The sequence below is a fragment of the Nothobranchius furzeri genome, chromosome 8, assembly GCF_043380555.1.
Source record: "Nothobranchius furzeri strain GRZ-AD chromosome 8, NfurGRZ-RIMD1, whole genome shotgun sequence".
In the NCBI taxonomy this organism is placed as follows: Eukaryota; Metazoa; Chordata; class Actinopteri; order Cyprinodontiformes; family Nothobranchiidae; genus Nothobranchius; species Nothobranchius furzeri.
Window position 1 is genome coordinate 56,606,658 of NC_091748.1, and position 25,334 is coordinate 56,631,991.

The 25,334-nt window shown below is 39.9% G+C and overlaps 1 protein-coding gene across 7 annotated transcripts in view; it reads left to right on the plus strand.

Moving 5' to 3' along the window:
- Positions 1-12,092, plus strand: part of elavl4 (ELAV like neuron-specific RNA binding protein 4) — a 95,753-nt gene extending 83,661 nt beyond the window's left edge. For 5 of the 7 annotated variants that reach the window (XM_070554144.1, XM_070554148.1, XM_015971347.3 and 2 more), the window contains 2 exons: positions 4,466-4,504; positions 7,561-12,092. In XM_070554144.1, coding sequence (XP_070410245.1) covers positions 4,466-4,504; positions 7,561-7,888 — 367 coding nt within the window. In that variant the 3' untranslated portion in view covers positions 7,889-12,092. The remainder of the gene's footprint in view (positions 1-4,465; positions 4,505-7,560) is intronic. The other 2 variants (XM_070554145.1, XM_015971349.3) reach the window with 1 other exon arrangement.
- Positions 12,093-25,334: the final 13,242 nt, after the last annotated feature.

The window sequence follows — 25,334 nt, forward strand, 5'->3', positions numbered from 1 at the left end:
CAGACTCAGACACAATGCTTGAGATATTAGAGTCCGCATCGATGTGGACTTGGGTGAAGTGCGGATCAAGGGTGCAAACGGGGCTTGATTAACTTCTGCACTTGAGAATCAGGACACCCTGCAATATAACATGACAAAGCAATCAGTACAATACATATACAGTGATTTACTTGATTTATTACAATACAATATGATCAGATATGTGGTTTGATATGTAATTTATCACTAATGCATTACTGAAAAAGTATAATTGTATAAATGACATTATTTGTTTTCCACATCTACAAATCTGACTCCACTGTGATGTTTACTTCTATTGAAGGCCTTTGTTATATTTGCATCAATAAATACGTCAAACCCCCTCCCCCATTCTAGAAGCATCCTGCACTGCTAAAACTTTTCAGGAGGCAGACGTCAAAAATCAACAGCATGTCCTACAAGATGCCACAACTTCCTTAAATGCACAACTATGTAGAAAATGGCAGCTGTGTGACAGAGGTGCAAACGTCAAAAAAGCAACAAAGACCAGGACACCTAACACAGCATTATGATAATACACTAAATATGATCTTACCACGTTAGAAAGCAATCACAAAATTATGTTTACATGCTTGTTTGAATCACAAGGGCCCGCTGTACCTTAGGTTAATGTAAAATGTGCTTGCATGGTCTCTTTCCAAGTCAGAAAACATAATCGACAGCAACACAATGCACCAAGCCTTGGATCCAGGCTTGTTTCTGATCCTCAGTTGTTACCTAATGGTAGTAATTAGCAAATTAGCCTGATTATATCCATGGCGGGAGCCAAATTTAAATGAACAGAATTTTGTTTAAAAAAAAAAGAAAAAAGAAAAAACACCCATTCCTCCATTAGGCCACATTGATGAGGAGTACAAAAGCTCCATTGTTTACATCATGCTTGCAGAGGCAATGTGAAGAGCTGGCAGTGTTTTTGTGGAGAGCCTGCATCAGTGTGTGTGTGCGTGCGCGTGTGTGTGTGTGTGCGTGTGTGTGTGTGTGCGTGTGTGTGTGTGTGTGTGTGTGTGTGTGTGTGTGTGTGTGTGTGTGTGTGTGTGTGTGTGTGTGTTGCAGAGGGAGAGGGGGTTAGCAGCAGGTTGTTTGTTGTTGCCCAGTGGCCAGCAGATGTCTTCGTGCTCCTGGGCATGGAGCACCTCTCCTCTGAGCTTCCTCTTCAATTGACTCATTTTCGCACAAAGCACACTGCTTGTTCCCTTCCCACATTGTAGGCTAATTACGGATTTGATGATCATTTCTGTCATTCGGCTGCCTTTGAAATTTCTAAGATCCATGCTCATATGAAGACAATCGAAACAAGACAATTAACCCTCCCACTGTCTTTATGGGTGACCCCGCAAGGAAAGTTGACCATTGGGAGGGTTAAGGAAGTTAGTCAGGATGGTATAAACTGTAAAAAATTACAAAAATTGTAAACTTTAAAAAATTTACAGATTAAGACCAATGTGTGTACATTTTACAATTTTTTTTTATTAACAAACTAAATTCATCACACAAATGAAAAAATGTGCTAGAAGAGATCCATCCTATACAAGTGTCAAGACAGATTTTAGCTAGATTTCCAATTATTAAAGTTGTTAATTACAATCACAAAGCCCCCCTGTGTTAAATTGCCCCTGACTGGAAAACTGTTATTCTAGTATCACTAACAGGCAAAAGAAGCTTTACTTAAAACCATTATTACAAATAGTTGTGTGATCATTAGTAAGACAATAAAAGCTGGTAATGAAAGAGCAAACAAAATGGATTACAATTAAATTGTAACTTACGTAGCCAGAGGCTGTTGTATAGTGCTTCTTATATTACGTATGCACTTTGGATGTAGATGTATGACAGAGTAATGGAGTAAGCACATTATTTTATGCACCATTGGTGCTCCAGTAGTAATTGATTCAGCATTCTGCAAAAAGACTCCAAAACACACAGCATCGACATTTAACTTTGATGTGATTATTTAACCCTTTGATGCATAATGGTCACTACAGTGGACAGGTACTCAAAATTGTTATTTATTTATTTTTGCTATTAAGCACACCTGTTGAAGACTTTATTGTATGTGAGCCCCTCCATTGGGGCCTCAGCAAGTCAAGCCAACATATTTCATGTTCAGAATGCACGCTGTCCACTGAGGTGGACATTTAATAAACTATTTGTAAATTAACAAAATGTTACAAAAATTATTTGTTGAAATTTGTTTCATTCACACATAAAGATGAATGAAAACAATTGTTTAAAAAATCATGGTTGAAGATTTCATAATTCATGCATCAAAGGGTTAAGCAGTTCTCAACTTTTTTAAAGGTGTGATTCACTGAAAAAACAATTTTGAATCTGGTTATAATCGGTCACTCTGAGTTTTTTATGCAGGCTGAACATGAAAATACTCTCCTACACCTAGTGCCTTCATTAGCTTCTGATAGAAAATAGACGGTGAAACTCTAGGATTTGTAAATCCTGACAGATCTATGTCACACTGTCACTTAACATTCATAAACTCATCCATACACCGGGAAGGCTGTTGTTGGTTTGGCATCCAGAAAACAACAGAGAATGTCTCAGCTAGTAGAAGCTAATCGTTAGCATTAGCAACTCCGCCGCATGCCAGAACTCCTCCAGGTTTGTGTTATTCGTGGAAGTAAAACATCAACATTGCAAAGCAAACTGACTCAGTGGTAGAGTTGTGTTGCTGTTAGCCAATCAGAGGCTAAGAACATTTCTAAATATCGGGAAGTAGGACTCCAAATCCTGCCATCTAAAGCTCAAGTCCAATGTGTCTCACTTCTGGTCCCTGAAACAGGCTTAATTGTGTGACTTAAAAGGCATTCATTCTTACTTAGAGACCACTGCAAATGTTTTGATTAAACGAGTGAACCACATCTTTAGCCTCGTTAGTCTGTGTGTCATCACTCTGGAAAAAGAGACCAACAAGAAACACTTTACAGTTGAAATTGTTTCCATAACTGCAACTGGCAAAACAAATCTACTTTACCAAAGCTTGTTTCCACATTTTTAAGCATACTAATGTCACTAAATGTACTGCAGTGGGTTCTTACCTTGTAATAAATCTATCAACTGTAGATTATCACTGACCTCAGCAGTGAAGAGTTGTGATTGATTAATTATAGCTATCATCCATCTCTTGTATGAATTTAAATAACCAAATAAACAACAATAGCATGGACTACACTTTTCAAAATGTGTTTTCCATTTTTAAAGCTACTTCTGGAGAGTGGGACTGCTCTGCTGCAAAACCACCATTAAGGAGCAAAAAAACAACCTTTATAGTTATGTCAAAGTCAAAGTTTGTAGTGTTTTCAAGAGGAATGATGCGTTGGTGACCAGCTGTTGCTCAATAAGCCGTGGCCTCTGTCATTAGGCCAGAGGAGTTAATAAGACATGAGACAGGCCAGACCCAAGTGAGAAATGAAGGTCATTGAGTCACCAAACAGACTGCATCCATCCACGAGGGCCAGCATTTCACACAGCCCACAGGTCCGTGAGGCTCGGCACACAGACACAAACTGTAATTTACACTGGCGGACTGCAGTAGCTGCAACCCGCAGGCTGGAATGATTATGAAACCACAACGTCTCCCAAAAAGCTAACCCTTTTAGACAGAGGAGCCCATCTGACTAACATTTAGCTTTTTCCACCTGACCCGTTTCCACTTAACAGGTTGACCTTGACCACAAGACAGACATCCACGATTTCACAGCTAGTTTAACACGCTGTTGTGTTTTTGTTGTTACTCTACCGCATACAAACCCACTAATCATCATCATCATTGCTCTCACGCATCATTCAAATGCCAAACCATTACACTGATAGAACTCTGGATCATTTCCTGTCATTTCAGGTGTTCTCTCCATTGAGTTAACACAAGATTAAAGCCCATAGATAATCCCAAAAATATCCATTTATCTCCATCCTAATGAACCACCAGTGTGGTGGCATAATTTGTACGGAAATCTCCTGCACAGCGAGTTAAAAGAATGATCTGCAAATGTGTAGCATTCTGGCCTTACTACCACCCCCAGTAATGCCTGTTGCAATGCTCTGCTCACACTCTACCTGCTATACCATTAGTGCTCTGTAACCAACTCTAAAGCTAAACTGTGACCAGTCCACTGCTGTAGTCATGTATAACGATTAATTGGACACACCTGCAATAATGTAAGTGCTCCTGTGACAGTGCTCTGGCGTTAGCGAGTTCAGAGTCTGCTCAGTGTGCAGACCCTCCTGTAGCTCCAACGCCTGACGATAGCGTTTTCTGCTGGGGCTCCTCAGTGTAATGGACCAACTATAGATGTGTTTGTTTGTTCTCGAGTGAGGGGGACCATGCGGTTCCTGCAGGGACTTTACATTAGTTCCATTGATTGAGTCGACCATCTGCCCACCATTAACCCCAGAACCCTCCTTCTCTTTACAGGCTGGACAATTTGCTTAATATGGCCTATGGCGTAAAGAGGTAATTAAAAACTTCACCAAATGCCAGATGTCCATGTTGACTCCGTGATTTTTCAACATGTTTTTATGATTTCTCCCCTAATTTATGTTACGTTGGTGTTTTGCAGTCACTTTAAGTTTGACAGTTTGTTCAAGGTCAACAGCATTTTTGATTCATTGGTTTGGTTGGGATTTTTTCCCCCCGGCTTGAATTGGCATTTTAACCCATTCCAGCCACTTCAGGTGCAGTAAAAAAAGAACAACAGGCCGTCTTTGTTTTCAGTGCTGATGAATTAGCTTTGTTTTGATTATGACAAGTGCTGGTGGGTTTGTTTTGTATTGTTTTAGGTTGTTTCTGTGATCTGAACAGATTTTGTTCTCTGGTGAAAGACTTCTAATTTCTCAGTGTTTTACTTTATTTATTTTCATTTATATTTTCTGAGGGATTCAGGTTTTCCAACCTTGTCACTTTACAGACAACTTGAGAGCAATGCCTCTAAAGGCCTTTGTCAACTCATTGTTTTAATTATATTTTAGTACATCATGTGCACTTTCCTGTATTATCAGCTACTTTACTGTGTGAGCCTTCAAAAGTGCATAAGTATCCCTAAATTCTCTGCAGTTTATACACAGATTATGAAATGAAAGACATGGTTGGATGAACTTGGATCCCTGCTGGAAACAGGAAATGCTGTTTCGCTGCAGACAGCTCAAGCTTTGCTTGGCACTGCTCTTCTTAATTTCCTTTTGCCTTCATCTTTAAATTTTGCATTGCTGCTGTCATGTGTGTTACGTAACTCAGAGCAGGAGCTACACTGGTGGTAGATGTTTGATGTGCTGACGGGCGTATGTTGCATGCTGCAAGCACAGTAGGCATCAATCAGTAGGCTCAGCAAGAAAAAAGTTTTAGCTAATGTGAATATTCAGTTCAGTTTTGGATATAAACTATTATTTCAAACACCGGTTAGAAATCCTCAATATTCTGATGTTGGATTCAAAGATTAACACTCAATACACGCTCTGACCTTCACATAATTTTCTAAAAGTGAAAATGGCGTCTGATTCAGCAGTCCTGATTGCAATGAATGTCATCAAGTCGCAAGTGTTATTCAGTGTTTGGAGATGGGATGGTTCCGCTTCAGAAAGGACAGAACAGATATCTGGTCAGCTACACTGTTGCTATGCAACCCTATTCTCATCTTTAACAATGGCTAGAGTTCATCCCTCTATGAAGGGTACACACACACACACATATAGCAGTAGCATCAGCCAAACTCCAAAGCATCACCACCACACACTCACTGACCTAAAAACTTTCTGTCTTTTGTTTACATTTTTCACATTTTTCACATTTTTTGGCCTTTAACGAAACACTTTTTTGTAAATGTGCAAAGAATGGCTCTAAATGATAAAATGCTATATAACCTACACTTGTATAGCACCTTTCAGAGTCAGAGGACTCCTAAGTGCTTTACACTACAGTGCATCATTCATCCATTCACACACACCCATTCACATTCTGGTTGTGATGGGCTACAATGTAGCCACAGCTGCCCTGAGGCACACTGACAGAGGCGAGGCTGCCAAGCACAGGTGCCACCGATCCCTTTGACAACCACCTGCAGGCAAGGTAGGTTAAGAGTCTTGCCCAAGGACACAACAGCAGCATTCTCTGCCGGGATCACTCCTACAACCCTCTGATTACTGGGCAACCCGCTTTACCTCTTGCTCTATCTCTACAGTTCACAGTGATATTTTATGCCATACTGGGAGATGTACCAAAAAAGGATTTTCTTTATGGTACGTATAGGACTACTAGTGTACAATGGGAGCTTGTTTCAGAATCAAAACAATCAACTAAAGCCAAAGGCAGACTTTACATGGCTAAAGTCATTCAGGAAGGTCGTAGTGATTGCCAACTACATATAGTCACTGGAGAGAGGAGGCTTGAGGGTCCAGGCAGCAAGCAGCGCTATCGATCAGTGCCACGAGCTCAGCGATAGAAGAGCCCAGAACACCCTGCAGGAGGGAGAGGAATACACTTTGTACCTTAATACCACTGGGCTGTAAAGTGCTTCCATTTTCCTTTTAGTTTGCTCCCCATGTGCTCCCTCCTTTTCCTTAAGAATGCAGCCTTCCCTGAAACAGCTGCAGCTAAGCGGAAATGTCAATTAAAGCACTCCCAATAATGCCTACAGTAGTTTCTTGGAATGAGGTGGCATAAGAAATGAACCTTTTTATTTCATTTACCTTTTATTTATAAGTAGTGGGATTTTTTCCCCCTCTTTTCCTTTTAGCGGAAAAGGCAATTAAGTGAAGTCAACTGAGGATTCAAATCTCTTGCATCACCAGAAAATGGAAAAGATTATGAGGCGAATGAGAACAGATTTAGCAGGCTGGTGCACGATCTTTGATGAATTTCTAGCAACGGTTTAGTTCAACAACTTCCTGCAATTTGGCACAGAAAGAAGCCACTAGAGGACACAAAGACAGAGCATTCATCTGCATCTTCTTCAGCAAAAGTGCAGCTCAGCACAGGCGGTGCTGTCGTCAGTCCTGGCAGGGGACGTTTCAAAGCCAACGAGCTCAGGGAGGAGTTAGTGAGATTTCTGCTGTCCCAACCTGCACATTTAGAAATTCAGGAGTGGTTCGGGTTATGATTCTGGTTATGGCAGTCAGAGCATTCATGGAAAAGCTAAAGCAGCAGTTAGTTCAGAGTGAGATGTGTTTGAAAGTAGATTTCAGACAGCTAAAAGGAAATTTTCATTCTGAATCGTGTGATTTATGAAAAAATGTTCGGGTCTTACTAAACCTCTCCCCAGAAACACTTAAAACAAAACCCAGATTCTAGCTTCGTACAAACACCATCTGAAACAGGAAAGTTCAGTTTGGAGGTCAGTGGTTTAGTGGTTTGACTGGTGAGTGTTGCTTTCTCTCTTTATTTGGAATGTGTGTTTTAAAATGTTAAATATGATTCTACCCATTTCATCTACAGTACTGTAGAAGAAGATTATTTCATTACACGGTTTGACTCATCGTGTTGACACAGATCTCCCACCGCTCTGCCTCCTCTCCCAGGTTCTCCCCCATCACCATTGACAGCATGACAAGCCTGGTCGGCATGAACATCCCCGGGCACACGGGCACCGGTTGGTGCATCTTTGTCTACAACCTGTCTCCAGATTCCGACGAGAGCGTGCTCTGGCAGCTGTTCGGGCCCTTCGGCGCAGTCAACAATGTCAAGGTGATCCGTGACTTCAACACCAACAAGTGCAAAGGCTTCGGCTTCGTCACCATGACGAATTATGACGAGGCGGCCATGGCCATCGCCAGTCTCAACGGCTACAGGTTGGGCGACCGTGTCTTGCAAGTCTCCTTCAAGACTAACAAGACACACAAGTCCTGAACTCTCGACAGGTAGAAGCAGATGCCCCACGCATTTGTCTGCAACAAATTTGGCCCCCAACCCCAACCCCTCCCTTCCACCCCCACTCGTCCCCTTAGGCCCTTCAGTCGCCACCACCACCCAACTACAGCCATCCAACAGATCAAACTACAACCGGAACAAAAATCAACCAATAAACCATCAAACAAATTGAACTATTAATGGCTTATATTATAACTTTGGACCTATAAGCCAATGTTGCCTGAGTATTACAAAAATTTAATGATGAAAACGTTCACAAGTTTTTAGAAGCCCCTGTGATGATGCAGGCTTCTCTTTGTTGTATATTATTTTTGTTTGTTGTGGTTGTTCAATGATTTTCCTCTTCTGTGTAAAAACAGTAGCAATTTCTTGTATCCCTTATTTCAGAGAAAAGAATGTCCTTTTTAGATTGGAAACCTTTTCTCTGTCTTGATTCAGGATTTTATTTTCTTTTGTAAATCCGGATCCACTGTCGTTATTATTGGATACCTCCCAATCAATGAAAGGGAGGGGGCTCTTTTTAAATTAGTGAATCCATTCATTCATTTGTAGCGTGATTCAAAGACTTCCCCTTATTGATTATAGATGGGATGCAACAATCCCAATGACTCAGATATAGAAAAAAAAAGAATTTCTAGCATTTTATGTTTTGTTTTGTATCGCAAACAAAACATAACGTCTTTCCTCACTGGGTTTCAGGGAGATGGGGCGAGGGAGGGGATGGGTTAGCTTTCCTGATGACACGTTCAGTAATTCAAGAAAAAAAATAAACAACACACACACAACACTGTTGCCAAAGAGAAGATCTCTTTGGTTGGAAAAAAAAAGAATTTAGAAAAAGATAAAAATAAATAGAAAGAAGATCTATTTTTATAAATGATAATTAAAATAACTATTGAAGAATTTTTACAGGAATCTGGATTTGAAAAAAAGAGAAAAATATTTTGACTGGCTAACTGGGGGGGCCGGGGCGGGTGGGAGGGGGCACCACCTTGTCTCGTCGTTCTGCCGTGGTACTTTGTAGGATCAAAAGGTCGTTTTTTTTTTTTTTTTGGGGTGAATCCAAGTTGGTTGTGATTTTGTAGACGGAGGGTTTTGTGAAAAAGGGATGCAAAATGAGACAGGTGATTTTGGTAATTTTTCACATGTGTACTAGTGCGTAATTATTCAACAGCGATACCCAAACGGGAAGGGAAAGGGGTCTTTTCAAGACCTAAAACTTTATAGTTCAGAGCCCAAAGCAAGAAGACCCTTTTGTCCACGTGTTCCCTTGTTTCTGCCATCATTCGGTACGGATTATCAGTGCATCGGTGTATTCACATATATCCATTTAAAGAACATACTATACATTATATCACCTTTTCTTGTGTTTTTATTTATTTATTTATTTTGCTCTGCATTTGTGACTTTACATCTGAAGAGAACTTCCTTTTAGCGATCAACAGTAGGTGCTAAACTGCATTATTCACATATCTTAAATATCCAACTTTGTTGTTCTATGTGTTGTTTAAAGTTAAAAAAAAATACTTCGATGTTGGCATTCAACTGAGCTGCTGTTCTTTGTTTGGCATTTGTTTAATGTTGGCCCAGAAATCTGGTGAGACTTTTTTGGTGCTGAATGACGAGATTAAGTGAATTTGGGGCCTTGTAAGAATCACTGAACAAAGTTTGTACTCTTTTTGTTTATTTGTTTGTTTTGTTTGGCTTGCTGACTCTTCTGTTACCTGCTGAGCGTGAAACGTTTGTCAAAACTTAATGATGATTAGCTAGTTCCGTTAGTCTAGATATTTTCCTTAAAAAGGATCTATGACAACTGTGTCTTTTTTTGCTGTGTACAAATAGATGATATATATAAATATATATATAGTCTACATTTGTTTTACAATATCTACTGTACTATCTGAGTTGTCACTGTTCTTTCATTCGAGCTCGTCTTTTTCATATGACAATTTATTATGAAGTGGTGGTTCAGTTACTTAGAAAAAAAACTTGTAAGGAAACTGTTCAATTGTTGTCATGTTGCTTGTGGAGAAAAAAAATTGGATTAACTTTCAGTTAACAACCGCGGCAAAAGAAACCGAACAAAAGTTGAAGATATAAGTGTGTTTGTTTGACGGTTTATTTACTTATCTATTTTGAACTATTTATTTTGTATTTATTTGTATTTATTATCTATTTATTAATTACCTAATTTATATGTGTATTTATGTATTTATTTGTTTCACTGTCTATGTATTTGCGTGATTCTGGTACAGGGAGGGGGGCGTTTCTGAGCAAAAGGGAACAAAGCGACTAGTGGAGAGGCTCTTCCAGTAGTCCACTGCACTGAGAGAACTTTTAGTACGTTTGTGCTTTGTACCAATATATCAAAATGACCATATAAAAAACTCTAAAAGTTAAGAAAACTGAAAAAAATTGTCTGGAGGGTTGGGGGACGCTCTTCCCTTATTACTAGAAACAGTTACTCGCTATGCATAACCTAGTTAATAGTTAAATTTGCTATTGCTTTTTTCTTGTCTTGTTAAAATGAAATCTTTAGATCTTTTTCAATAAAGTTTAGTCTTAATAGAATGTTATAAACAGTCGTTCTGGTTCAATATAACCTGTGATAAGTTTGTGTAGTTTTAAAAAAAGCCACTCCGTCCACACCCTCCCTCCACTTACTACCGCTTTGTGATGAAACCTTATGCAAAAATGTGGGTCTGAAAGCATAGTTTCAGTTTTTCAGTGAACATTTTCTTCCACGTTCAGGCAGGAAACATTTTCAAAGTTGTTATTTGAGGGTCATTCATTGCACGGGACGAGATCGCTCACTGAAGAGTCTGAACTTATTTTTGAGATTGTTCATCATGTTTTCAAATGACAAACCAACAAATCTTTTAAAATTGAGAACTTGTTACCATTGCACACGCGGCTGCCGTTTAAAGCAGCTGCTATATTTAAGAAATACTCTGGAGGTATAAAAAGGGAATGAGTCAATTCTATATTTTATATACATTAATATGATATATATTATATATTTTGAAAGGTGAGAGGTAAGGGAATGGTTCCAGAAGTATAAATATAATTGGATTTTTTTTAGTTTGTTGCTAAGACTTGAAAACATGAAGGAGGTGTGTGGAGAGCAGTCGGAAAACTCAGACGCATGCTCGCATCCTTCTCTCCTGCACCTCACTCATCTGAAAACGCCGGGTCATCTGAAATCATCTCATTATCCAACCTTCATCCCGTCATAAAGGTTTTTCTAACTTCATAACAGCAACAAACCAACCAGACCCCTTCATGCTCCCCGCTGCCGTCGGGAGCTTGAATTATGCAACGACCCCACAAGAATGTTCTGATGTGTGAATTTCCTACACGGCGTGTGACTTTTAAACTCTTACAATGTGCGTTTGTGTGTGCGTGAGTGCATATGTGTGCACGTTTGGATGCATGTTTCTTTAAGGTATTGTGTTTGTCCGCTTGTGTTGGTCAGCTCGGAGAAGGCCCGTGAGTGGATGTGCAAGTGCAAACGTATGTTCTGTGCACATACACAAGCCCGCGCCTACTTGAGTGCATGTGTGTGTGTGCGTGCGCATATTTGGCCGAGATGTCAGGGGTGATTGTTTAGTGTGTATATGACTGTGAACATGTCAGGGTGTTTGAAACATGGGGCTGCGTCACCTCGCTCTATGCCCGACCCCTATGGCTCACACCATCCCCTGTAGCGCCTTATAGTGGCAGCCTGCCAGTAGGAACAACGCAGCCAGTAGTGGAGGAGGGAAGGTGAACAGAGGAACTAGGCTCTTCTTGTCAGTTTTCATTTTCCTCCTAAGACATGTTTATTTACTATCTGAGAAATCTATAAACAAAATCTTTAAAGACAAAAAAGATGAAAAAAAAGTTCACGGGGCCCCATGACCGCGGCTCCCTACTCTCTCTCCTGCTTATGTTATTACTTAACGATTATCAATGATGATTATTATGATTATTATTGCTATTATTCTTAGTATTCTTATTATTAATCCAATTACTGCGATGAATGACTTCATGTTATCCTTGCTAGTTTAGGTCATTTCTGAAACTGGAAACAAAATAAAAATCTTGCTGTAAATGTTTGTTTTTTCCTTTTCATAAAACTGTTGTGTTTAAATTATTTGTACTTTTGAATGTTGGGACAATAAAATGAGGTGTTGAAAACTGAGATGTTGCTCATGATTGAGAGTGAAAATTTCATCTGCATAGAAATTTTTATTCTTAGGCTAAATGAAGGAAATTATAGAGGGCAGAAATAGTCTTCCCTATGTTCCCATTTAAAAATAAAGTAAATTCAGAATGCCTATGTTAATTATTTAATTTAATACATGGCCTCAGGTTTTGGATTCATAGCTTTTCAACAAACAATAAATAAATAAAACATAAATAAGTTTTAATTAGATTAATCTTTTGTCTCTCAAGATTACCACTTAAAAGGTGCAACATTAAATCACACACACACACACACACACACACTTAATTTGTGTTGGGTGTGACCTTTAAGCTACTGAGAGGCAGTCACAACTATGACATAGTAACACTGCAGACATAAAACGCACCACTGATCTCAGAGAGCCCTCTGCCGAGCTGCTGCAGGACTAATGGGAGGAGTCAAGTGTAGTTACATCACTGTTGCTGTGTCATTAACTTTTTGCCATCAAACTGTTACTAAAATGCATAAAAGCAGCAGCTATCTGTGCCTAATTACAAAATGTGTTCCCGTATTAAATTTAATTTTAAACAGCTACCAATGTCCTTACATCAGTTACAATGACTAAAATTCTACGCTTGTTTGTTTTTTTACACACTTATTCGTTTTGTTTTGTGATAATCACATATGGCCACATGTGCATTCATTCATTTTTGTAACATTTCCTCAATTTAAAGAGTAAGCCACTCATTCTATGGTGAATTTTGTATGTCAATGGAAGCTTTAGGGTTTTGAGACATGTGTGCCTCATAAAATTCACCAGTGGCTAGCATTCAGAGGCCAAGCAGAAGCCTACAGTTGAAACTAACCATGACAGTCAGACATGTTCCTCTTCCTTTTCTTTCAGTTTAAAGTAAGGCCAGGAATCGATTAAAATAAATTAAATGATTAATCAAAAATCTGACAAAAAGTTATCGCAATTATAATTTTTTTTTCAGAAAAAGCAAGCAATAAACATGCAAAAATGTACAAGAGGTTCATTTTATTTAGAAAGTGCATAACTTGTTGCAGTGTGTAAAATCATTGAATACTGTCTTTAACAGAGAAAACCCTAAAATCAAATCCAGTTTCTGTTCAAAAACATTGTTTGAAAAAGTCTATTGTGTAAAAAATGAACAGAAAATAAATATAGCACAGTTAGCTTATGCTATTCAATGTAAAGGTCATTTTCCACAGCATCAGTTGAACTAGGATTGCCAACTCCCCCAAAAATAAATAAGGAACACCTCGCTGGCATGGACCCCAAATGCTTTGATATGGCCCTGGGTGGGACGGAGTTTTGAAGGTGATCTGAATTATATGGAATATATGAATATTATGAGCTTATAAATAATATTTACTCAATAACATTAAAACATGTGGTGGGATCAATCTACCTACATTTTCCTTTCCAAGCTCTTTGTTTTGTTTTCTTTTTGTTTGACTATTATCCTGTCCTGTCTGTCTCTGGTCCTGCATCAGGGAGATGCGGGATCTAGTTCTCCAGAAAAAACATTGCCTGGCCGTGGCCGTGGAGCTCGGGTGATGAGTGCAGCAGCGATGCGCGTCAGCCATGAATAAAAAGACAGAAAGTACCAAAGCAGTTATGATCGTGTGTTAAATATATTTTGGTGGCGCTACTTTGAGAATGTTACTGTGGCCGTGCGCAAGACGCAAATGCTGGTGGAGCGCATGAGCGCTCTGCCTCTGTTCATCTTCTCCACTCAAAAGAATCCTCGATGCTGAGAGTCCATAGATGGGTAGAAACTTGATATTTTTTCGGGCTCAGTAAATGATGGTTAGTTTTGTCCAAGGGGAAATATGAGAAATTTTGTTATTGATTTAGTATGATGAGCATCGCCGTTAACTCATTCACTGTCATTGACTACTAAAGTCGTCATTTTAGATCCAACCGTTCACTGCATTTTTTTTTTTTTTTTTACTGTTTGGGGATCGGAACGAGCCCCCGCACCGAGAGAACAAACATCTCAGCTCTGAAGCCGATCTTCAACCGCATACGTCACACGTCACATGGTCAGGAAATCCATGTGTTAGGAGATTGTTTTGGGCCGTTCCTGTAAAAAAAGGTGAGGCGCTGTGGTTTTTTTCTTTAACAAGACACAGAGAGCATAAGACAAGTTGTCCTCTACAGCGTGGGGCTTTTATTGTTACAGTTTTATACAAAACAAGTCATCTTAGGACAGCGGGCGGCCGTAGCACGAGGGCCTTCGTCTGCTCTCTCGATAAAGCCTGTCTCCCCTCGAAATGAGAAACCCTTTAAGCATTGTAGTGACGTCATCCCTGCATAGCTTAGGAAATGGGTCCTCCACATACACATGAATTGAAACTGTTTGGAAGTTTCCTTGCTTCCCAGCAAAACCTACAAAACAGGAAACATCTGTTCGTGCTCAAAATTCAGAAAACACTCTTAACTGGAACTGATCCTGGAACTGATTGCTGTTGACTTTTCAGATAAATATTAGACTTACTGGAAATCATCTCAAAAGTTGGCAAGAAAACAGGATATTGAAACATCACATTACTCAGTTTCTGGCCACTACAGCGCGAACCGGGAAAGCGTCTGCCGATCACAATTTGACAACGGATTATGAAAGAACGGATAACGCTCGAAACATGCGGATTCGTCGTGATGTAAGAAATGAGTCTCCTCTTTGTTTTGGCTGTTTTGGCGTCGACATCGTCCTAGCGTGCAACGTTCTGTCACTCTTAAAAATACAGTAAAAACGGTGAAAAACGCTGGAAGCGAAGGGCTTTAGTGATCAGGAAATGGCTGGCAGTGACTGAGTTAAGAGATATCTTGTCCAATCCTGGTGTGTGAGTAGCATCTGAACCCGGTGACCCCACCAGTGACATGCGGTAGGGATCCAATTTTTTTGTTTGATTTTTTTTTTTATCAGCTCCAGTGTAAAGTGAAATGCTATGGTGTAAATCCAGCAGGGTGAATTCTGGCGAAGTCAGCAACTTGTTTACAGCAGGGAGAATGTAAGCTAACGTTCGTAAGCTAGCTAACACTTAGCTATTGTAATTACTACACTCTATGAGCCCCACATGGGTGTGCTAAATCTTCCCACAACTGAACTGGGCTTGAACCAGTAGAAGCCATACTAAACATCGCAAAATAAACAACGGCAGCAAATTTTCCCATTGTTTTGTACTTTTAACACTTACTGTTTACCTGCTTTTGCCAACCAATGTGGTGGACCCACGTGATAAGGTAATTTAGGTGCAAAAGGTCAGTAGGGACCCTAAGTCTCCTCCCTTTCAGATTGGCTCATAGGTTCCCAGAACAAATTAATAATGAATGCAAGTGAATGGGGCTATATATTTTCTAATCTGATTTTCCTTATGCCCTTGTAATGATTTAATTTACATCTATTTAATGAACCATAAAAAGTGAGATTCCATAGGAAATATGAAATCAATCTTATGGACCTTTGGAAAACTTAAACCAGAAGATTGGAACTTTATATTGCAGGGATTATGTAACCATGGGCTGCATGATGGCACAGTTGTTAGCACTGTTGCCTTGCAGCACGAAGGTTGCAGGTTAGAAACTCGGCTGCGGCCTTTCTGCGTGGAGTTGCGTGTTCGCCCCATGCATATGTGCATGGACGTAATTTTTTTGGGGGGGACAGGGGGGACATGTCCCCCCCACTTTTTCCAAAGTCAAGTCAAGTTTTGACCCCTGCACTTTTTACCATCCAAAAACAATATTACGCTATATTAAATTGACACTGGTTGAGCTCTAGGACCAAGCAGAAAACAACCGTTTGTGTTGAAGCCTGTTTCCCATTAGAGCATACTGTAAAGATAACACCCCACCCCCCCGCACCCCCCCCCACACACACACACACACACACCCCCCACCCCACCCCCCACCCCGTGTCCCCCCTACTTCTAAAGTGAAAATTTTGTCCATGCATGCGTGGGTTTCCTCCGGGTACTCCGGTTTCCCCCACAGATCACAACATGCCCTATAGGTTATAAATTGTAAGTCACTTTGGATAAAAGCATCTGCCAATTAAATAAACATAAACATAACCACTTCATATTAACTGAGAGACGAGAGAAGAGACAAGTTTAAGATTTACTTTAAAAATGTTTAAGAAGATTTATTTCTAAACAATTTTAAACAAGACTAACTCTAAACTCTAAACTCTGGGTGATGAATGAATCTTGGTGTGAATGAGACGTGAGATGGATGGTGCATGTGTGAGTGATGTTGTCATCAGTACTCTCGTATCTGGAGAAGCAAGTCTGAGTGGGAAGTGATGTTTTGCTCTTAAGCTATGATCGGAGTTTCATAAACACATGAGACGCCATTTTATCGCTCCACACATACCGTTAAGATGAGACCTCCGTACAGATCCAGAATGCCAGGTCCTCGGAACCCCCTTTCGGTACCGGAGCCGATTAAACAGTGTCAGCAGTACGACAGACTAGTCTTTGGATTGGCTCCAGGTAAAAAGCGACAGTTGGTTGGCAGCGTCAGATGGACCCTGAGGGTCAGTGAGTTCAGCTTTTATTCTGAAAGGAACCGTTGCTTGGATGGTAAAGTGCAACAGATTTCCCAGCTTGTCGGTTCTTTGCTTAAAAAGGAAGTCTGGGTGGCCGGTCCGATACTTCTCTTAGAATGCGGTGAACTGGCTTAAGATGGCATGGGGACTGGTTTTATTAATCTGGATGTTTTGATTTAAGGTTGAATCAAAGTTTGACAAATTTATAAACACCACAGAGAGCATGCCACGCTTCAGAAAGGAAGGCTCCGATTGGATGAGAAAGATCAAATGTGTCATGTGTCTTGTAAGCATTACGTGGATCAGTATGTCTTGTGCAGCTAGATTAAAGTCATATTACTTATTGAAATTGTTCATAACCATTGTCATTTCATAGATCGGTTCACATTTTATTATCGGACTAACACTTTGTTTTATTAGCTTTATTAAAATAGAGTTCTTTGATTTATTAAAAAGAAAGAGTTTGTCTTCTTTCTTCTCTTGAGCTGGAAAGGAAACAGTTTTAGAAGCAAATGCATGACCTTGAGGCAGTCTCATGCAGATTAGCTCTTCCTGAGGAGAGAGGGTAAATAACCTTCGGTGGAATCGCTCCTTCAACACGTTACACCCTGAATCCCACATATGTTGTACTTCAATTTATATGAAAATGAATTGTGTGACTTTTGACTTTGCCTATCACGTACCTTGAAATTTATATGCTTGTGAAAGTTCGTAATTCAAAAATCTACAAATTCACAGATATCATATGTGAAATCCATGGCAAATATCAAACAAGATTAGAAAATAGCATTTATAGCCCCATTGACTTGCATTCATATTTCCTTATTTCCAAGGACCCATCCAGAAGCAGATGAGTGTGACTTAGGCTCCCTATAAGCTGAGAAACTCCGATATCCGGGAGGGGCTCTGAGTAGACTGGATGCTATATGCTAATTTCCCTGTTTGTGATGTCACAGACAGACAATATTTGAAATGGCTTGTATAGGCACATAATTCCTAAAATCAAATACTGACGGAAATTTTGATTGAAGAATTTTTTCCAAGTTTGGAGTGTTTACAGACAAAGTAGAACACATGACAGCACAAAGAATGCAAAAGTTTAGTAATGCATAATATGTTTCCATTAAAAGTCCTTCGAAACATTCAAACATTACCGTGAGAGTTTAAATTTGTTCCAGAAGAACACCGCCTGATGTCACTGCATTTGTTTTCTGATGCTTAACCTCTGCTGCCTGGGATTTTTCCTCCAGCTACATTCAAAATATCATCTTTAAATGCTTGCTACGCCCCAGCTAATGTTTCTGAGACGCATGTTTCCTTGTGTCTGTGATTCAAGCTAATAAACAATATTCACAGGGGAGCAGGAGATAAAAGGAGGGCGATAAAAATAATAGCTTTGTAGTTTGAAACACAAACCTCACAGAGATCAGCACCTTTCAGATTAAAACAGGAGAAAATAAAGAAATAACCGCACAAACGTTGGCCTTTTAAATGGCAGAGATGCTGAACCGACTGAGGTAAATTAATTAAAAGTTTTTCCATTTCAAGAAAATTTCAGAAACTCTATAAAAAGAAATCAAATGTGTTCTGCTCAGTGATCAGTGACTTAAGATGATTTTATTGGCCTCTAATCAAAATGTCACCAAATTACAGCAGATAGAAAGATTTTGTTTGGTCGTTCCTTCCACGTTCAGCTGCTTGACTTCCTTCTCATATTAGGAACTTAATGATCCTCGGCTCGTGCGATAGGGACAGCAGGAATCTGCACATCCTTTCAAGTTCCCTCAAATGTGATTTAATAAGCAAACGCACAAGTGTTGATGTTTAAAGTCTGAGTGCGGTTTTATTTTTACTTTGAATGGGATACAACTAAGCACAGCCTGGCTGAAAATATCAGCTGAGAACAAGACGTTTAATTTGCAAAGGAAGTGAAAGTGCTCTCATTGCAGGGCGGTAGTTGTTGGGTTTATTATGGCTCTCTTCTCACCATATTCTGTCACCAGGTGCAACCATATGATACAGCCTCTCAGTTTCTATATAAACCACTTTTCATCTGCTTGGGTGAGAGCTGATCACGCTTACTCCGCGGTGTGAATGTCAGCATCCTGCCGTGCTGCGATGTAGAAGGCGGCTCTGCCAAATGACAAGCGTGAGCCTCGCAGTTGGAAGCATAGTATTTTATAAGAAGCTTCTTGTCTTTGACAAATCTTCCACAGTCAGATCTGTGCAGCAGGGGAGGCTGCTGTTGGCCTTTAGCTCATCTGGGATCACACAACAACATTAATGGGACATCTCTCCTCGCCCCATTGTCCTCTTTGCAGATTCTACACCAACTAATTAGAGGAATTATGAGTCACAAACATGTTACAAGTTATTTATCAACATGGGTTCTCTCAAGTGAATGTGGGCCGCTTTATTTTCCACCTTGGCATTAAGATAATGATCAGGCTTCTTCAACTGTTGAATTATAAAATGTGTTTGTTCATTTGCAGCATGTTCATTTCATTAGTGTTTGAAAACATCTGTATTCAAGGATGATTAGGAGTAGATTTTAGAAGTATACTGCCATATATGTATATACATTTATATTTTGTATTGATATAGAGCAGCCAAATCATAGATGACAATCTAATTGCATTTGTGTGTTACAACCAAAACCCTGACAGTTACATTCAAGGATAACTGTGACAAGGGGAAAGAAGGTTAAAAGCATCAACTAGCAGAGAGCTTTTATTAATGACCCAGCAATTAGCTAATATGCACTGTCATGTCTCATAATAGGTCACAATAATTAAAGCCTGGATGACATAATAGAGTATTAATCATTTGTTTTAATCACAATGGAAAAGACAAGCTGAAATACAGGAAATAGATTAAATGCTCACCTTTTTAACCAGTTTGACAATATTTTTGACTATAAACTTGTTAGTATGTGTAAACCTGCAAAGTCAAATGATCTAAGCTGTTTTGTGCAGTGGCAGCAAACAGCACAGGACTTCATCCGCTGATGACTGGACTAACAGATGGTGAGTAAATAATGTACGTGGTCTCTTGGGAGCAAACGAGTCTGTCTCTGTTTGGTTTCATGCACTAACCCTTTTCTCTTTTACACAAAGTGATCCCTGCAATACTGAAGACTCAACCAAATGACTGTGGGTGCAAAGATTGAGAAAAAAGTTTAAATAATAAACTAGGAGGAGACACAAAAAAACTGATTTGTGCTGTAAAAGCTGGATTTAGAAGCTTTTAAACTTCAAACTTTTTTTCCTTCAGTTAATTTTATCCTCCTGCAAACACAAAAAATGTGTTTTTACTCTTAATTACTTTGTGTGCACTAAAGGTTTTCTTTATTTTTTTTAATCCAAATACAATCCATTGGAATGTGTGTTTTCTTTTCACTTGTTTTGCTCCGGAGGGGAATCAAGGAGCAGATTCAGAGTTCGGATCAGCACTCCTGCCTCCTAAAGCTGGCGAAGACTCAATGTCGTTCTCAAGGGCACCTCATCCGGGGATCATCACCGGGGCATTCTCCAGTCACAGTGTAGTTTCCCAATAAACTGCCAGGACAGATACTGGAAGCAGTAATGAGATCCTCTACATGGTTTCCTCTCTCTGCACAGGGCTGGGTTTTGGTCTTAAAAAATCCTGAAGCACACGTGAAAGCTGAGAAACCCCACATCTCTCTAACAGCACGAAAACTGAAAATGATACTTGCTGCTGTTTTTATGATCTTCTGTACTTCAAAATCCAGGATGTCTCTATAAAGCTCAACTCCAGAAACACTGTGCCTGCTTTAACCTGAGTGCCATTATTTTATATAAAACTGTTAGCTTTTCTCATGAATTTGCGCAAAAAAAAAAATTTTTATTTGGGTTTCCTAATTCATCAATTACCAAAGCTCTTTAAAACTGGCAGGTGAAGAGGAAAAACTGGTAAATTCAATTTTTGGTTCTTTTTAAAACACAGGAAAGGTTTCTCTTTACCTTGCTAACGTTTCGTTTGCCGACTGCAAAACATCCTCAGAGCTGACGCTGATGGTGGCGTCACTTCCTACTCCGTTTATCCACGGGCAGCAGAGGACGTTGTCGCCTTCTGCTGCCCGCTCTCCCCTCTCCAATGATGCAGTCTCATGCGCGATCCAATGAGTAAACCCCATCGTCTCTGTTCATGGTCCCACATCCACTTCTCCTTATCTCCATAGCTTCCTTTATCCATCTTTTGTATTTCTGTTATTCGTTGTTTATGATCCTTGTGTTGTCCCAGTCCATTACATGGTTTTCTCGTGTGCAGTGATCTGTTACGGCTGACTTCTTTATTGTTCTTTCTGCTTCTTGTTTTGCTGCTCTTGTGTGTCTTCGACTTGTTTCTCTCTCACACTCCTTTCTATGTTCAATTGTTCGTGTGTTGAGTTGGCGTCCGGTTTCTCCTACGTATGTTTAATTGCAGAGTTTGCATGAGATTTCGTAAACAACTCCACATTTAAGTCCAGCTGGTATCTTGTCTTTTGGGTGTACTAGTCTGTTTCTAACTGCTGCGTATGGTTTTGTTGGTGTGTTTATGTTGTGTTTTTCCATTGATGCTCTTATTTTTTCTGTTATGCCTTTGATGTATGGTAAGGTTATCACTGGTTTTGGCTCTTGTCTTTCTGGGTTTCTGGTTCTTTGCTTAAAGACTTATAAACGGAGTAGGAAGTGACGCCACCATCAGCGTCAGCTCTGAGGAAGTTTTGCAGTCGGCAAACGAAACGTTAGCAAGGTAAAGAAAAACCTTTCCTGTGTTTTAAAAAGAACCAAAAATGGAATTAGAAACTAAACACAGTAAGAAGACACCAAAAACTGGTAAAGGCGCCATTCTTTAAGCATTGTGAACAGATCACAGACACTGACTTACAAGGCACAAACTCACAAGGCACAAAATCAACTAAACTAAACTTGACCTAATACAGCTACAATGGCTAATTTGGAAACCAAATTAGCTTAAAACATGTTCTCATGCTTCTCTACAACATTCTAACATAGTACAGCTGTAAATATATTATCGGGATTTTAAAAAATGAAAAAATGAATGAAGTGGTTCTCTCGCAGTTGTCTAAAAACTTCTGCTAACACGTTTCCGACCGAAAGCAACTTTTGGACCATCTGGTTGTTGGTCTCGCCAAACCGCTGTACTTCCCTGGGTCCTCCACTCATTACACACTCATGCATTTAGCAACAACACACCACTGGTGTGAGAGGTTAGTGGCTTAATAACGTCACAGAAGGACAAACAGCTGGCTGCTACCACTTCAACTTCAGGACAAACTACCAGAGTCCCAAAAATAAAAACCATCATTTGAAGTCACAGATAACAAAATATGATGTTTGGACCCTGAAAACGACAACGGGTGTTTAGCACTATATTGTTTCTTCTGCACCACGGGTTTCCAGTTCTGGCAGAAGTGACTCAGGGAAGATACTCAAGGGGAGAGGTTGGTGTTCCGTGATGAGTTTGTGTTCAAACCGTAGCTTGTTCTGTAGATTTGCTAAAGCAGCTTAAAACCTACAATGGTTTTTGAACCAGGCTGTCAACTACAAGTTTTGTCACTTCTACGTTGACTTCACTTTTGGCAGGCAGAGATTCTCCCTGACTACATACACACGTTAAAAGGGATTATTTTAAACTTTATACAGAGTTACAACTCTTACATAGAGTATAGATTATACTATTGGGTATGTTATTGGGATTTTATAAATGTAAATTTTACAAATATAATCTTGGTAACCTCACAGCCTCAGCACAGACAATCTTGTGGAGTCGTGGACCCCAGGGTGGGAACCACTGGTATAGACCACAGGACTATATATTTTTTAAAGTTATACTGGGTCTCAATTAAAAGTGCATGTTACAAAGTGTTGTGGAGCACAGCTTTCATTCTGTCTGCCTGTAGTATTGATCACTTTCTTGTATGCTTTAAAACATCATCTAGCTTTAATCTCTTTGATTCTTAACTTTACAATTCAAACAATTATGTATAAACTGAAGTAATTTGATTCCATTTCTGCATGACTTGTAAAGCTCCTTAGTGGATGCACATCGTACATTGAAGGAAGATCCATTTCTGGGATTAAAACCTTCTGATCACTGTCACAGATGTTTTGAGTCAGCTTAGAAAAATTAAACACATCACGTTCATACTGTTTTATCACTGAGGTTTTTACATACACTGCCACCTGGATTTAACTAAGCAAAAAGGTATTAGCCTCCTGTTGGACAATTACTGCATGGGTGACGATTATCTATCAGCTGGCAACACGTTATTTAACCCCAACTGGTGCAATGAGTTGCTTCTCATTCAAACAACCATGTGGAAAAACACATTTGGTGGTTGTGGAAAAGATGTTAGTCTGTGTGAGAATGGTAAGATCATTGGCATGGATCAAGCAGAGAAAACATCTAAGGAAACTGGGTTAAGAACTGTCCAACGCATCATTAAAACTGGTCTGATGAGTCCAGATGGACCCTGTTCCAGAGTGATGGTGCATCAGGGTAAGAAGAGAGGCAGATGAAGTGATGCCCCATCATGCCTAGTGCCGATTATACAAGCCTGTGGGGGCAGTGTTATGATCTGGGCTTGCTGCAGCTGGTCGGGTCTAGGTTCAGCAATAGGATGTGCTCCAAGAATGAGATCCGCTGACTACCTGAATATAATGAATGACCAGGTTATTCCATCCTCCCTGATGGCACGGGCATATTCCAAGATGACAATGCCAGGGTTCATCAGGCTCAAATAGTGAAAGAGCGGTTCAGAGAGAATGAGACATCATTTTCACACATGGATTGGCCACCACAGAGTCCAGACCCTAATGATTTTGGTTTTAACTATACCATGCCATATCACTTTATTTGTAAAGGGCTTTCAACACGGGTTTACAAGAGACCAAAGCGCTGCACATAAAAACAAATAATAAAAAACACAAGCTAAAATAGTCGTGTATATCATATGAAGTAAAAAAGATAAAAGAGTTAAAAGAACAACAGACTAAAACCAATAGAACAAGTAAAACCAGAATATAAAAACACAAATTTCAAATCGAACAAACAAGGTGGAAAAACTAAGGATGAGTTACTGCTTTATGGTTTGAGAGTTGAAGGCCAGGGAGAAGTAGTGGGTTTTCAGGCGTGTACTATGTACAGCACTTTGTTCACTCTGTGTGCGGAAAGAAAGAAAGAAAGAAAGAAAGAAAGAAAGAAAGAAAGAAAGAAAGAAAGAAAGAAAGAAAGAGAAAGAGAGAGCGAGAGAAAGGTAGGTTGGTTGGTTGGTTTTGGCAAATATATTTATGTCATAACCCTCGTTCAAATTGTTCTCTAGGCCACCTCACCTAAGTTTTAGATGTTCATCTGATGTCAGAATATTAGTTATGTAATGTTAGATGAATTTGTGGCATTTAAATAAGAACTCTGATTCTCAATCACAGGGTGAAAGTGACAGAACTTGAAACCCAAAGTTGATTATTTTTCAATTTTCTTGCAACACTATGATCTACTCCATATGAAGCTATGGTGTAGTGTTAAAGCGAGTCGGTGGGTCAGCTGGAGCTGTGGTAGCACTTTCATCTCACCAGATCTGACAGGATATTTGCTTTTGGCAGTGCAAATGGTGTGTAGCAAACGGAGTGGTGTTATTTGTTGTTGTGGTGCTGACGGCTGTGGTGGCAGTGGCAGTGACAGAGAGAGCTGTATTGGCTAGCAGAAACAGCAGGCACCAGATCCCCTCCTGTTTGCTCAGAGAGACACACTGCAATGCTTTATTGTGTTAAACCCAAGGCTGCACACCCCCCAGTAAAACCAAAACACTGGCACTGGTTAGGACACATTGTTATCACGCCATTTTCCAAAATTCACACCCGTCCGACTGAGCGTTTGTCTGTGCATCTGTCTTTCTGTCTATTTATCTGCTTCTCTTTTCAAGTGTCATCATTGCATGTTTGTGTTATCAGAAGCTTTTGTAAATATCCAGTGTTCATGTCTGGCTTTTCTAATGTTCTTAGTCCAGATGAGCGTAGAGATGGAGACAACAGACCTTCTTGTACTCATGATGACATGTAAACATGCATGTTTGAGCATGTGAGGGAATCTTTAAAGGTTGTCCGGAAAGAGAATGTGTGTGTGTGTGTGTGTGTGTGTGTGTGTGTGTGTGTGTGTGTGTGTGTGTGTGTGCGTGCGTGCGTGCGTGCGTGCGTGCGTGCGTGCGTGTGTGTGTGTGTGCGTGCTTGTGGGAGTCCACATATGTGTGAGTGGGTGATTTCGGCTCTGCAAGCCCAGCACCCAACCATCTGTCACAAATGGGCCACCATTTTCCGAAGCCAATCATCTCTTTCCAACAGCTTCTAGGATTCTCGCTCCGCTTTCCAACTGCAGTCCGGCACGCCAAATACACACACAAACAATGACAATGTCTACCACATGCTCTCACACACACACACGCACATATACCTAATAATTGTGAAGATGCTTGCCTTAAAAACTCAGAAGACTCTTTCCATTTTTGGAGAAAATGTAGTTTTCATCTCGGATCCAAACAGTTGCTTGTTTAGTAGCTCCAAGCGGAAGCTGCACCATTAGCTGAGGTAATTTTTCAATCATGTTTTTGGCAAGAATCAAATTGAAAACCCATATGCTGCATTCTTGTATACTATATGATGCA